Source organism: Myodes glareolus, chromosome 4 (assembly GCF_982192425.1).
Source record: "Myodes glareolus chromosome 4, mMyoGla1.1, whole genome shotgun sequence".
Taxonomy (NCBI): Eukaryota; Metazoa; Chordata; class Mammalia; order Rodentia; family Cricetidae; genus Myodes; species Myodes glareolus.
Window position 1 is genome coordinate 86,182,470 of NC_142029.1, and position 15,655 is coordinate 86,198,124.

Sequence of the window (15,655 nt, forward strand, 5' to 3'; positions counted from 1 at the left end):
GTAAGCCTAATAAACCTTTCCCTCCCCAACTTGTGTTTTGGTCATGGTGTTTCATCACAATAGAAACCCTAAGATGGTGCCTTAGATGAACTCTGTTATTTTACTAGACACATACAAGCTATTAACATTGGTGCCCTTTTGCCCTGTGATATTAGTACCAGAAAGAGGACCTTTTCAAAAGCATAAACACAGCACACATACTCGACTTTTTCACTTACTTTTATTTTGGGGAAGGTTATGTTTATTTACATAGCGTGTTTTCATGAGCAGATCACATGAAGTTTGGGGTTGAATGGCATTTATGCAGATGTATGCATGACCAGATGGCCTTTATAATGAAGTTACAAAGTTAATTCTACATGGTGAAGGTTATTTGAAATAGTATATTGAGCAATATAATAATTATGTTCATGCTCAACACCCTTACCCTGTCAGAAGTATGGTCTCAGAAAATGACATGTCCTATTATTTTCTCAGGGAGTAGTAGCTCAGCCTTTAAATTCAGAGATAGAAAAATCTCCCTCCATGAATTCAGAAATTAAGACAAAGATGCTCACAGTAATGGAAACAGATCAGATAAAACATGTAGTTTGGTAGTTACATTATTAGGGATAGGCTATGGAACATAAAATGACACACACAATAACCTCTTCTTTAAAATGTATTATTATTATTGTGTGTGTGTGTCCCTTTGTGTACCCGTGTGTGTGTTGAGTACAGGTAAAAGGATGCCATAGTACAAGAGTGGATATATGTACATAAAGTACAAACTACACTAGAAGATGACTTTTCGAATTTCCTCATGGTTTCTGGTGATTGACAACAGGTTGTCAGACTTGAATGACACTCTTAGAGACAAGCCATCTTGCCATACCATTAACTTTTTGAGAAATATAGTCTTAAACATGTATTATCACACTTGCCTGTGAAGCAGCTTATAGACGTCACAGTAGGGATTGTGACTTTATCCTTCTTTGTTCTGTAACACACTGTTGTCATGGTTATGTGATTATACATATTCGTGCCTCAGTTTTGAATTTCAGTGTTGTTGAAACTTCTCAGCTAGCACCTGGGATAATACAGACTGTTGTATTTTGAGTGTGGTAAACGTTTAAAATGGGCAATAACTGTCTGTGTAAAGGTATGATATTCACCACTGGATGCTCTGCCTTCAGCTGGACTGGTTAATAGTCTTCAAAATATTTTGTTCAAATATTTCTTTCTTTATATTATATATAGCTTTGGTTATGCTTTTCTATAACATGTATTTGATTGTCCTGTAAAGCAATTTGACTTTAATCTTTTCCTGTAAGTTGTAAATAGGGTCCTCTAAAGGAACAAAACTGATAGAATGTGTGTGTGTGTGTGCGTGTGTGTGTGTATACATAAAGGGGGTTTATTAGATTGGCTTATGAGATGCTGTCTGGGTAACTCAACAAAGGCTGTCTCGTGTTTGAAAGACTGAGAATCCAGCAGTGGTTGAGTCCAAAGACTGGATGTCTCGGCATTCTCAATTTGGCACTGGAGTCCTGGAGGAGTCCTGGAGAGCTGCTGATCTTCAGTCTACATTAGAGTCCAAAGGAAATTGGTACTAAGACTGGCGAAGAAATGCCTCAGCAGCAGGATAGCTGAACTCACCAGTGAGAGCGAGGCCAGCAGGCAAACGGCAAACTTGTCCATGTCCTTTCACCTGGGTTGCCACCAGAAGGTGCAGCCCAGACATAGGTTGGATCTTCCCGATTCAACTAATCAAATCGAGTAAACCCTCACAGTCATGCACATCAGCTTGACTTATAGCTGGTTCAAGATGTAGTCAAGTTGACAACCAATATTAGTCACTGTGTGTGTGTGTGTCTGTGTGTGTGTCTCTGTGTGTGTGTCTCTGTGTGTGTGTCTGTGTGTGTGTGTGTAAATTCCTATTATAGCTTAGTTGTTAAGCTCTTCCTTACTAGATGCTCTGTAGTGTAACTACAACAATAAAGCATATTTTGATACGATTTAGGTTATATGTATTTAAATTGTTAATTGTAAAATATTGCAGCAAAACAAACATTGTGGAGATGTTTTGAGGCATTTTGTATAGCAATGTGTATATATCTTTATTTTTAACATACATTCCCTTTTTCACCTGGTAGGTTTAGTTTATTCAGGAAATTATGGGCATGTGTTTTCCAGTACGTGATGGTTCACAGGAACATGAATTTCTATATTTCATTACTACGAAAACATTTATTTTGAGGGCTATCTGAATTGGCAGAGGTGTCAGTTAGAGGTAATTTTCCAACCTACTTCCCTCCAGAGCTGAGCATTGTCAAATGTGGTAAATGCTTTTTCAGTGTAGAATCAGTTTTAATACACAAAAGTGGAGGACTAGGATGAGTGTATAAACAGAATCACATCTTGTGCCTGCCTGATAAGACATCTATTTCTCTAGCACAGTCTGCAGACTATCTTTCAACTCTCATTTTCTTAATGAGAAATGCAAATTCTGTGTATTTCAGTTTGTAGGTATTGACATGGGTTTGAGAGATTCCTAGAAAGGAGTGTCAATATTCTTTGGCTTTAGACTGGCCTGAAGACATGGTAGAGCAGCTGTATAACACTAAGATTCGTTTTAGTGGTCACTCAGTCAAACATGAGTTACTGCACATTGTCTTAGATTCTCATTACTTAGAGAGACCAAAATTATTGTTCATTTTTTCTCTTCTTGTATTTTCCCACTTTCCCTTTTCTATTGAAGAGGAGGGTCCAACAGTGGACCAGTCATGTGTATTAATGAATTACATCCATTCTGCTCAAATACATGAACTAAATCCACGGATCTCTTTCCTTTATATAGTATAAAGGAAAGAGTTTTAGGCAATTACAAATTGCAGTTTTAACTGTTTGTGTGTGTGTGTGTGTGTGTGTGTGTGTGTGTGTGTGTGTGTGTGTTCTAGTGATTCCGGAGGACAGCCAGTTGCCAGCCCCGCAAGAAGAGTTGGCAGCGTCATCAGAGGTAAGATGAGCATCACGTTTTCTATGGCAGAAAGACTACTTTCATGATCCCTTAGTTTTTTGATAAATACCATATTTGATTAACAGAAAGAACATTGCATTGTATGTATTAAGCTGTTTAATTAGGAAGTGAATGAAAAGAAATTTTCCAAGTCATCCCTGACTCCAATGCCACTGTTAGGTGTGTTTTAGGAGGCCTCCTCTTCTTGAACAAGTGTTCCTTTTTATATTTAAGTTGTTTAATTTTTACTCAAAAAATAATAAATGGGGTTGTAGCAATGGCTCAGTGGTTAAGAGCACTTGCCACTCTTCCAAAGGACTCAGGTTCAATTCCAAGTATTCACATGGTAGTTCACAACCATCTGTAATTCTAGACCAGAGAGTCTGACACCCTTTTCTGGCCTCCGTGGACTCCTGCACACTTGGGGTGCACATTCACATACTTAAGCACACATAACACAAATAAATATTTTCAAAGGTATCTGACTTGTTGTTTATGAAGAATTTATATTTTGTGAAAGTATTGTCTCCACTTTCTCTTGCAGGGTTCTATGTTTTAGATAGTGTAAGTAGGGTTTTGAAGATTGGTTGTGACAGAAGCTTCCTGTGTCAGTTATAGGAACAGTGAAGTTGTCAGGCCTTGAGTGCATAAAAATTAGCGTAGCTAGTTGGATCATGGAGTCACTTCTCAAGGGGACTCATAGGATCAGGTTGTTCAAACTTTTTCATTCATGTGACAGTATAGCCTATGGAACTTTTAGTAGAAGAATAGGGAGACCTGATTTAGGCTGAGTCAGCAAAAGTGTGGAAAAAATACGTCTTTTACAAACTATCCAAGAACAGGTGCTTTGTGACAGCATCATATGCCAGACTAATGTAGAATCATTTTCTTGACTATTCTTCCCCATTCTAATTACCGTTACCCTAAGTAGTATGAGAAGAAAAAAATATATGGAAATAGAACTCATCTCATTCTGTACCTAAGAGTGTTTCTTCTCTCTAAATTGTAGGTGGTGCCAAAGAAGAAATCATATTGTACGTATTGTGAAGCCACTTTCTTAAAACACATTTTAGATAAAAATTATATAAATACTGCCTGTCTTCTGTCAGGTGCACCACTACAGTTTCTGTCACCTGCTGAGAGTGACGCTTGAGACTTTTAATTAAGGAAAAAGAAGTGCACATGCACGTGTGCGTGTGTACGTGCACGCACACACACACACACACACACACACACACACACACAAAGTGATGTCCCAAGTAACAAATTGTGAGCATGTTTACTACCCATGAATTTAGTTTTGATCTCTTTAGTTTCAGATTTTATGTACCAGGATGTGTCTATATCTGTATTTCTCCTAGATAGAAAACCCAATTATTTAAACCCAGTGTCAATTTCTCCAATGAAAAAAATTAAAGTGTGTATTTTCCCTACATTAGTTCAAACCTCATCACAGCCATGCATGCTAGCTTTATTTCTCTGTGTGCTCTGTCACAGAAGAACCCACCAAACACAGAGGTCAGTGGTTGAGCTGTGTAACTACACAGGCCAAGATCATCACTCTTGGGGTTTAGTATCAGTAGTATCAGTGCTATGAGATGAAATTCTACTTACTACCATACCAAGTCACTGTATTAGAGTTCCAGCCCCTAGGTATACACTGAACAAATCACATCTTCAGAGATGCAAAATAACAGCATCAATAAAACCCATCTTAGCATCCATGTGCCTGGGTGCAGACTTCCACAAGTGTGAAAGACAGAGAAAGCCCACATGTGCTGGGAAAATAGCTCACTTGGTAAAGTGCCTACCTTTAATGTAGGAGGCCCTCTGTTTGATCTGTAGCACCACATAAATCTGAGTGGTAGTGCACAAATCTATAAGGAGACCGTGTTTATTCTCACTCTGTGACAGTTTCTGGTCGTCTTGGGCTGTACAAGGAGGCCGTGGCTGACGACAACAACAACAAATGGGAACCAAACACGATAAGTGGGAAAGAGCTGACCTTCTGCTAGTGAGCACAGTGATTCTAATGATGGAAGTTACAGCAGAGGAAAACACACTGCATATGTGTCGTGGTTGAATTTCTTCTAGAAATAGACTCCAGGAGGAACTGGTGAAGTGCTTAGCTCATTATCAGGAGCTCAAAGCCCCACACAGTTTAGAGCCCATGTCTCCTCAAAAACAAAACAAAACAAAACAACAACAACAAAAATCAATGCTGTTATAAATCTCGTCTCATTCTTTTAGCGAGCCACATGTGAAGATGCATGGACTCTGGACTCTGCTCTAAAGGCATTTGCTCTTACTCATGGTCAGTCTCCATGCTGACTGGTGAGAACGTAGGGAGCCTATCCAGTCAGTGTACAGAAACGGTCAGCACTGAAGTGTGACTGCGGGTCACACCATGCAGTCCGTATGTTCAGCCATTTGCTAAGGAGAGTTTTACTTCAGAGGAAGCAGGACTGTGTGACCTGCCTCTGGATAACCAGTGAGTAGAAACAAAATCTGTACAGAAAAACCTGAATTTCATTGAGGAAGGAGTGAGTAGACCAGGCACATACTCAGGGGTAGCGCAGCCACTGCCCCCCCCCTCACAGACAGGCCTGGTCTGACCATAGAGGCTGTTGCCAGGGTGACTGTCACCGAGGAAGTGGAGTCCACACACTCAGTCCTTACTCACAGCATCTAGGCATCTGGTCCTGTCAGTTTATGTTGAGGGTCTTATTTAGAGTTTATCAGTTGAAAGATGGTGTTGTTTTCCTTCCCACCATCAAGTGACAACTGGGTTAGTGTGACCTGGCCTCTGAGTCACTGTGGTAGACAGAAGTGGTCCCATGTCCGTGTCCTCAGCTGTTAGAAACTACAGGGAGGCATCGTGAGGATAGAGGCAGAGGGAGACGCACATTGCACCTTTGAGGTCTCTGAATGACTTTTTACAAACTCTTATTTTGTGTCAGGGATTCAAAGTAGAACATTCACCTCTAATTTTTGTTCTGTCAGGCACTTTGGTCACAATGACATAAAATTAAATACTCCAGTAGCCTCGGGTGAAATATAGGCGGTAAAATTTTCTCCTGCTCTGGCCCACCGAAAGTGATACTATATGTTCTCCATGACCTGAAATTGTGCTGTGTAAAGAATGAAAAGTAAACAATCACTGCCCATTGCCCTAAAGTCACGCAAACACCCTCTCTGAATGTAGCTGCTCTTATCTAGCTGGGGTTTTGATTATTTTTTATTTTATTATTTGCATTTAACAAATGTCGGAGCTGAAGAGATGGTTCAGTGGGTAAGACTTCTGACTGCTCTTCTAGAGGACCTGGATGTAATTCCCAGCCCCCACATGGCAGCTCATAGCTGTCTGTAGTTCCAGTTCCGGGGCATCTGATAGCTTCACACTAATGCATATAAAGTAAATTTAGATAAATTATATAAAAGCAAAAACCACATGTCATGGCATCTCTGAAGTGTCACTGCTTTTAACTAAGCCTTTGTTGTTAATTATTTTCACACTCGTAAGGTTCATGAAGGGGTCCTAATTAATTTTCATTGTCCCAGTGTAAAGGGTGGAGAAACAAGGGATTGCACAAATTTCACACTGCTTTTCTGTGGGTTCGGTGCTATATTGTAGCATGATTAATAAAAACTCAGAGGCAGAAATTGGGGTACAACCCAAAGGTCAGAAAAGCAAAACAGCCACCACTGGCTCTTACCTCGACCTCAGTCTGAAATGGCGATCCTGCCTCCAGGAATCTCAGAATGAGACTGTGTGAGAGCTGTCTTCCCTGTCTTACATTCCTGTCTAGTGCTAGGATTAAGGGTGTGCACCGCTACCGCCTGGTTTCTATGGCAAACAAATGTGGCTACTGGGATTAAAGATGTGTTTCACCACTGCCTGGTCTGTAAGGTTGCCCACTGGGGCCGTTTTACTCTCTGATCTCCAGGGGAGCTTTATTTATTAAAATACAAATGAAATATCACTACATTATGCCCATAAGAGACCTTACCTATCTTGACCAGGTAATACCTGCATACACTGATCTCCATGATGTTCCAGAGGCGAACAATGAGATAAAGAATTTTAAGTATTTAAACTCAGAGCGATGACACATTGTCTTCTGCTTTGTTTGTTTGTTTGTCCTTAAGACTGAACTCTTTCTGTTGGGTTTTCATTCCTTTTTCAGGTAAGACCAAAAGAAATGTGAGGCACTGTAAGCCCTCCCATGGCAGTGGGAGATCCGCAGCAGAGCCTCGTGGAGACGCAGAAAGCTCCAGCAGTTCTGCTGAAGGTAGCGTGGGAAGTCAGTAACCGTGAGCTCTTTGCAGCCCTTGTAATTGCTGCTGTGTTCCACATGGAAGAAACAACCATACCAAACAGACTAGGATCCCAAAAAGCCAGACCTGGAGGGAGGGGGGAGGAACTTGAACTTCCCACAGGGCAGAAAACCCTGACTGCTCTTAGGACTGGAGAGGGAGGAGGAGAGGGAGTGGGGGGAGTGGGAGGGTATTGGGAGGAGGGGAGGAAGTGGAAATTTTTATAAATAAATAAATAAAAAAGAAACAGCCGTGCCTAGCTGCATTTGCTAACGTGGTTAGGAACACTCATGGAGGGAAAGCTGGCGGTGTGAAGGCACTGGTAGGAGAATGCCACATATTTGAGCAAACCAAGGTCCCTCATTCCTGTTCTTTTGGAGGTAACTCTTTGTGTCAGGGATCGCACATTAGTGTATCCATCCCCATCTGGCTATTTTTTTCTGTCAAGAAATTTGCTCATATGGCATGAAAGTAGTAACTAATACAGTATCTGCAGGTTCAAAGTAAGAGGTATAGATTTCCCTGTTCCTGAAGATGGTATCACGTGTTTCCCATAAATGTAAAACACCTTGGTTGGGTAAAGTTAAGAAGGAACAACCATTGTCCCCTATCCTGAGACACACAGACCACCAGTGGCTCTAACTCCTGCTGTCTAGCTGCTTCTTCTGGCTCTTATCAAACACTATAAACACTTTTAAAGGACAAGTGCTTCTTAAAAAGAAGTTTTCTATTATTTGTTCCTGTAGATTCATCAGGCATATTGTGAGTCCTTAGGAACCTTAGTGTCACAGTGCCAAGAATGGTTACGTGAGGAACTGCACAGATTTCACTGGATTGATGTAGCTTTTGCAATGACGTGGATGCTGTCCGTCTGTAGCCTCAGTCAGTTTCTCTTCTGTCAATACTACCACATCCACGTGAATTGAGACCTTTCCTACACTGACCGTGTCACACCTGCCGGTACTTTACAGTGATGTCTGCGATCTTCCAGAAATAACATCCTGAATCAAATGAGTGTGCTTGGAATTAATAATATCCAAGCAAAAGGAATAACTCAACTGCTCCTAGACCCTCCCATTAGATCTGACCAGGAATGCCATTACCTACATGAGATAAATGTTAAAACACAGAACAACAATTAGTTTGCCTCTTCTGCTTGCTGTCCTACTGACCCCTTTTGTGGTGAATGCATTTCAGTTGCTCCTGTGGAAAAACCAGCGGGTTTTATTAACACTGAATCGTATAAGGACAGCAGAATCTCAGAAATGGGGACCGTGTGTTTAGTGGAGAAATCCTGCGGCCCTGCTGGTGGTAATGACAATTCAATAATTGCTTTGTTCCCGACAGTAGTTGTAGATTATGTTGCCTTTTCTTTATGAAAAGAATGAAGATTTCTTACACTGTTCTTTTGATATGTGAAATATTCATCTCCCTAGTTCATCAGTAGAACTGCAGCCACAGAATGTAAAAACACACTTAAACTTCTACTGTGGTTCTCGGCAAATGATGTGAGCCAAAGAAAAGCTGAGGTTATTCTTGTGTGCAGCAGTTCAGCTTCATTTGCTATAGTCGCCCTCTCCACTCTCTTCCTTCCAGATCTCTACAGTTTGGAGGAGAACAGTGTTGAGAATGAAATGGGTAAGGAGAACAGCCTTCAAAGTGATGATCTTGGTAGCGGTAGGTAATGGCATTCCTGGTCACATCCAATTCTCCACTGACTCTTCCAGATACCAACGAAATGGATGCTGACAACATCGCAGATGAGCTGGGTGAGGAGAACAGCCTTCAAAGCGATGGTCTCTGTGGTGCTAGGTCATTCCTGGTCACATCCATCTCCCCACTATCTTCCTTCCAGATGCTGATGATCTTGAAGAAGATGACTCTGGGAGTGGCATGGAGAGTGAGGACATCCGTCCGAGTGATCAAGGTTACGGCAGTGGTAGGTAATGGCGTTCCTATGACCAGATCTAATGGGAGGGTCGAGGAGCAGTTGGGTTATTCCTTCTCCTTGTGTGTCAACGAGAGAATGTTAGTTTGAAGGGTCTTCCTACAGGTCAAAAAGCAAGGATGAAACTCTATTATTTAATTGTTGCATTCTGTTGTTGTTCTCATTGTTATGCCCAAATAGGTAACAAAGCATTTTAATTGAGAAAGGGTTTATTGTGGTTTATGATTAAAGAGATGATTCCATTATTGTGAAGAAGACATGGCAACTGGCAGGGAAGGTGTCTTAGCCAGGGCAGGCAGCCAGTTGGTCACACTGAATCCACCCTCAGGAGGCATTCAGTTAACAGTTGGACTCCAAGGCCTAAACGTTTTCCTCAGTGACGTACTTCCTCCAGGGAAGATCCACCTCCTGATGGAGCCCAAACCTTTTCAAGCAACACCACCAGCTGGGGACCAAGGACTCAACCAGATGAAGCAATGGGGGGTGTTCACCACTCAAACCATGCACACAGTGGGCTGTAAGGCCTTGTGGAGACTGATCATCTCAGGTCACATAATCTGGACTCTAGGTGGAAAAACAGGGACCCAGTTTCTTATTCTTTGACTCTTTGTAACCATTCTTCAGAGGAAGATAATATACTCCAAGGACAAAGAAATGACCATTTCACCTGGTCCAGCGTCTAATGTAGGTTGTCCTCATCTAGGGAGTGAAAGATGTTCCTTTCCTGTGTCGTCCTCCTCCTCATGCTTCCGTCAGCTGTTCCTGTGTCCTCCCCCCTGTCACACTGTTCTTGTCTGCTTTCTGTTCTCTGATAAACACAGTAACTAAGGGTCACTTGGGGAAGAAAGGATTTGTTTCATCTTAACGTTATAATCCATCATGGAGAGAAGCTAAGGCAGAAACCTGGAAGCAGGAAAGTAGAGACCACGGAGGATCTCTTACTGACTTGATCTCTCTGGCTTGCTAAGCTACATTTAATACATACCTCAGGCCATGCTGTGTAAGAATGGCACCACCCACAGTTGGCACGGCACTTCTGTCTCAGTTAGCAATCAAGAATATGGCCGATATTAATTTCCACAGGCTAATCTGATAGAGACACTCCTCCAGTTTAGGTCCCTCTTTCCAGGTGTGTGAAGTTGACAGTGGAGATTGGCCATCACACATAACCCCTTATCAACTCGACATGCAAACACATTGCTGTTAAATTCATAATCATAACCTTTCCTTTATTGTTTGTACTCAAGATCTCTTCTTAATATCGTAACATAAAATACTGTACAGTTGTAAAAGTCCCATGGCCTTGAAATAATTGCAGTCATTAAAATCCAAGCTCTCTTTAAAAATCCAATTCTCTTAACCATAGGCTCTAGTCAAGTATAAAGAAGTTATAGACCTTCTTTTCTTCAGAAGCAAGAATCAGGCACAATGACAATGAAAACACAACTGAAATCCCATGGTTTAAGGCACTCAGTGCCCAGTATCTGTGACTTACTCAGATCCCATGTACTGGTCACATCCTGCTTCTCTGGTTCAAGCAGCAGCAGCAGCAGCAGCAGCAGCAGCAGCAGCACACACCGTGTCCTGTAGACTCATGCCAGTTGCAGTTCACACCTGCTGATAACCCTAGAGTTTCTGCTGCTGTGTAAAACGTCACACCTCACACCTGCGCTGTCTGTTTTCAGCACAGTTTTTCAAACCCTGACAAACCAGCCTAGTGAGTTCTGTATTGAGCCCTAAGGACACAATGGCTCAAGTCAAGTCCCACATGCACCCACAATCCTCCTCAAAATAAGCTGATTGGTTCTATTGCAGCAACATCTCATTGTTCTTACATGTTAGTGTCTTTTGTGTTGCAGTAATAAGACAGCAACAGCAAAAGGTACTTAAGGAAGAAAGTATGTCACGGCTTACATTCCCAGAGGTAGAACCTGTAATGGTAGGAGAAACCCAGGAGCATAAGAGTCAGAGCAGGAAGCTGAGAAATCAAATAGCCAACCAATGCAGTAAGTAGAGTGGGGACAGAGAGAGGGAGATGCTATACACTATTAACACTGCTCCTGGTGATGCACCTTGGTCAACAAGACTTCAACGTTCCGTTACCTCTTCCAAACACCATCACCTACTGGGGCCCTGAATGTTCAAAAACATGAGAGTTGGTATACATTTCCTATTGAAACCACAATATTATGGTCTGGCCCCTTAGACATGTGACCAAGTGACATTAAACAATGCTTTAAAATCCTGTGACTCTACCAATGATATTGTGGTAATCCATCATCTATAATGGTAGTTGTACATTTTACTGTGTCTCCTCTGTGAATAAAATGAAGATGTCCACCAATTTTTTTAATATGTGAAGTGTTAATTTCCTTAACTCATGAGAGGAAGTTCAAACATGGGACTTAAAAACACATTTAAATTATTCTTGTGGCCCTCACTGAATGGTGTGACCAAAAGGAAAGCCGAGATTGTTATTTTGGGATGTGTGTTTAACTTACTACCAGTACCAATATCTGATTCACTCTCTCCACTTACTTTCTTCCAGATATTGATGAGACAGAGGATATCGACAGTATGACCGATACGTCTAGTGGCAGCCTAGAAAGTGAACACTCTATTGATGGTAGGTAACAGCATTCCTGGTCATGTCCAGTGAGATGGTCTAGGAGCAGCCATGATATTCCTTCTCCTTGGATGCCAGAGAAAGTCAATTGAAGGGTCTTCCTAATAGGCAGAAGCAATGATAAGACTCTATTAGTGAGTCATTGTTCAACTGCTCTTCTCGATGTTAGGAAGTCTGGGAACAACTGGGCTATTTCTTTGCTTGAATGGGTGAGGAAGAGAGATAGTCAATTTGAAGGTCTTCCAAGTGGGCAGACGTGATGATGAGACTCTGTCACCAAACCATTGTGTATTAGTTGTTTTCCTCTTACCTCCACAAATACCTGACAAAAACTTGGTAAGATCCTGACTTACAGTGCAAAAGACACAGAAGGTGTTTTAGCAGCTACAGTGGCTATTTTAAACATGTAATGCTATCAGCATCTTCTACTTTTAAAATAAGTCATCATTGTATATAAAAATGAGTACTTCAGGGACTGGAGGAATTTGCTTATCAGTCCAGGATGTTTGCTACTCTTATGGAAGACCCAGGTTCAGTTCCTAGTGCCTACATCAGATGCTCACAACCCTTTGTTACTTCAGTTTCAGGACATCAAATGCCCTCTGCTAACCTCTGTGTTATCAGCCATGGAAGTGGTGTACATCCATACACACAGGCACTCATAGGTATACATCAAAAAACAAAACCAAGAAACAAACCCATTGTGACTACCTGTGTTTGATTCCCAGATTACATGTAAACCATGAAAGAGAGAAGAAATCTCACAAAGTTGTCCTCTGAACCCACACACATGACATGGTGTACACGAATACACACTTTACACACACAACAATAATAAGAATACATAAAATTAATTGAGAAAATCATATGCTTACTGCATGCAGAATTTAGATGTTGGCCTATGGGGTTAAAAGAGTTTGACCAATATCTAGAAAGAATTGCCAATTGTCTTGACTTCAAAATGGTCTGAGAAAGTAAGAGAAAGCAGAAATCTATTTTTCTTTCTTATGATACAGGGTTCTGTGTATCCATGGATGTCCTAGAACTGACTCTGTAGGCCAGGGTGGCCTCAAACTTGAAGATCCATCTGCCTCTGCTTCTCAAGTGCTGGGATTAAAGGCCTGGGCCACTACAACTGCTAGAAACCCATCACATAACGTTTATTTCAGTGTCTCCCCAATGAAACATTTTCAGGTTGTTTTAGATTCACATTATATAAAAGGACAAAAATTACCATTCTCATTTCTTGAGGTCTTGATTTTTTTCCTCAGCCAAGAGGATGTTCCTATATGAGAACAACCATGTTTATTAATGAATTTGTGCATTAAGACCAAATGTTTAGATTAAATTCATAGAATTCTGCCCAAATCAAACCAAGAGCCCCTGTGACACAGGACGTGATCCCACGATCTCAGAGCTATTTTGTGTTCTCCTAGTGCTGTCTGACAAGGACCAGATGAAGACCACCCCAAAAGAGGAGACAAATACATCACCAACTAAGGTAAACCATCTTTTCCCTTTTTGAAGATAGAAAGGTTAGTTTTAGGATTCCTTTATATTTTATTTTATCACATCAGGATGATAAACTGATAACCTACACTATATTCAAATATTTTCTATGTAAAAGGAGGAAATGGAACTGGATCAAGAAATTCTTGATCAAAGAATATGTAAAAAAAATGTCAGTGCCAGATTTCACAGATTTTGGGTGGGGGGCTTTCTTCTGACAAAAGTTGTTCTGTCTAGATTGAAACTTGAGTGATTTTCATTCAAGAGTTGGCACACGTTACCTATGAAAGTTTGTTTTTCTCCAAGCATTCTCCTATCTTTCTTTAGGAGACTTCCTATGGTTAAGGCAGTTGGAATGTATTTTTCCAGTTACTGATGTGGTAAAAGATTTTTACATCCATTATGAGGACGTCAAGGTCTTGAGCTCTTTACAGCATGAAATCTGAGTAAATAATTCCGACACAGAGTCATTCCTTCATAGGCATTCCTCTCACAGTACCAGATTGTCATAATATTTTTCTGCCATGTTTCAGTGTAACTTTGAGGAAACCTTTCGTAGGGGACAAAGAGGTAAGTTTGCCTGATCTGGGCTAAATGATCAAGAGTCGAAAAATTCTTTTTTCCCCATACATTCCCCAGCCTCAGGTGTTTTGAAGCAGTATTCTACAGCAAACTAATGCAGAATCTTTCACTTGGCCACTCTTCCCCATCCTACACACTACTCCCCCAAGTCACTAGAAGAACCAAAGAGAAATAGAAGTCAGTATTGTCTGACTAAGAGTGTTTTCTCTAAATTGCAGGTCCAGTCGAGGAAGTGCAGATGGAGTATGTATTTGGAAGGACTTTCTTAACTCACGCTATAGATAAGAATTGTGTATTGATTGCACCGCTGTTTTCAGTGTGTCCTGAAAGCCAGGGGATTGGCAGGCTTAGTTTAAAACAACTGACTTTCCAGGAGATACAGCATGGCTTTGTGTCTTTAGATCTCATTTCCCTCAGTCACCCTGGGATTTTCTATAACAGACAATATCTGTATGTGTGTTTCCTCTAAAGATATCTCAATTTTCCAAGAAATTTCCAATGTCAGTGAAGAAATTAAGAGTTCACACTTTGCCTACACTAATTTAAAACTCATCCCAAATATGTATGACAGATTCATTTCTCAGCATATATCCTACTAAAGAACACACAGGACAGGGAGGCATGTGACCCACATGTCTAGCGAGGGGGTACATAAACAAAATCTGTTCCCAGATATGAGGTATACAAGTGACTTTCTTAACTATAAACTCTGCCTCTTAGCCTACTGCAATATGGGTAGAAATTATGGAGGAATTGTAGCTTTCCATTTCCAGAGTAATTTCAACTGACGGACTCTTGTCTGTCTCTCTGTAGCCTCTGTGCACTGTGCTGGAGGCACAAGTTTAAAAGGTCAAGCCCAGGTCACTCAGGCTGTTTGGCTTACAGAAAACTAGGCTGTCATAAGAAGGTGTTGGATTTGACCTTCAGCACTGCATGTCCCAGGGAGTTGGTAATTCCTGTCTCTCTAGCACTGAAGAGTGGGGTGTATGGTGATCAATCAAAGGCATTTCCTGGCCAGCCCAGGTAGTGACATGAAACCCTGCCTGAAAAAATTAAAACAGCTACCACCACAACAAAAACCAAAAGACAAAAGCTTATCTGCTTGTTGTCAAATTGATTTTGACAATGGGAGACTCTACATTGGAAAACACCATGGATGTGTGTCATAATTGGGTTTTACTTCAACATGGCTGATTATAGGTGAATGCTTTAGAACTATAGAAGACATTACAGTAAGTTCAAATAGCCTCACATTTCTGGCTTAAGTCTACTAAGTTATTAATATGGTCTTATTATTTTGACCATACTTCTTTTCAAGGTGAGGTACATTAATACCTGAAGGGTACTTCCCCTCACTGATGTTCGGTTTCCATGTTTGTTGTCAGGGCTTCTGTCCTGCCCGGTCCCCGCAATCATTAAGTCCCAAAGAAATCACACAGAGGTATATATTAGTCATAAACTGATTGGCCCATTAGCTCAGGCTTCTTATTAACTCTTATAACTTATATTAGCACATTGTTTTTGTCTATGCTAGCCACGTGGCTCAGTACCTTATTCGGTGGGGCAATCACATCTTGCTTCTTCTGTGGCTGGGACAGGACTGCAGACTAGGACTTCCTTTTTCCCAGAATTTCCCTGTTCTCATTGACTTGCCTCTACTTCGTGCCTTGTTGTC

The 15,655-nt window shown here is 41.1% G+C and overlaps 1 protein-coding gene across 1 annotated transcript in view; it reads left to right on the forward strand.

The window, feature by feature from the left end:
* Positions 1 to 6,633: 6,633 nt before the first annotated feature.
* Positions 6,634 to 15,655, forward strand: part of LOC148122351 (uncharacterized) — a 40,880-nt gene continuing 31,858 nt past the window's right edge. The window contains exons 1-9 of the mRNA XM_087905936.1: positions 6,634 to 6,679; positions 7,186 to 7,290; positions 8,513 to 8,626; positions 8,912 to 8,953; positions 9,043 to 9,084; positions 9,171 to 9,254; positions 11,812 to 11,889; positions 13,326 to 13,390; positions 14,199 to 14,223. Of these exons, the coding sequence (XP_087762062.1) occupies positions 6,634 to 6,679; positions 7,186 to 7,290; positions 8,513 to 8,626; positions 8,912 to 8,953; positions 9,043 to 9,084; positions 9,171 to 9,254; positions 11,812 to 11,889; positions 13,326 to 13,390; positions 14,199 to 14,223 (601 nt within the window). The remainder of the gene's footprint in view (positions 6,680 to 7,185; positions 7,291 to 8,512; positions 8,627 to 8,911; positions 8,954 to 9,042; positions 9,085 to 9,170; positions 9,255 to 11,811; positions 11,890 to 13,325; positions 13,391 to 14,198; positions 14,224 to 15,655) is intronic.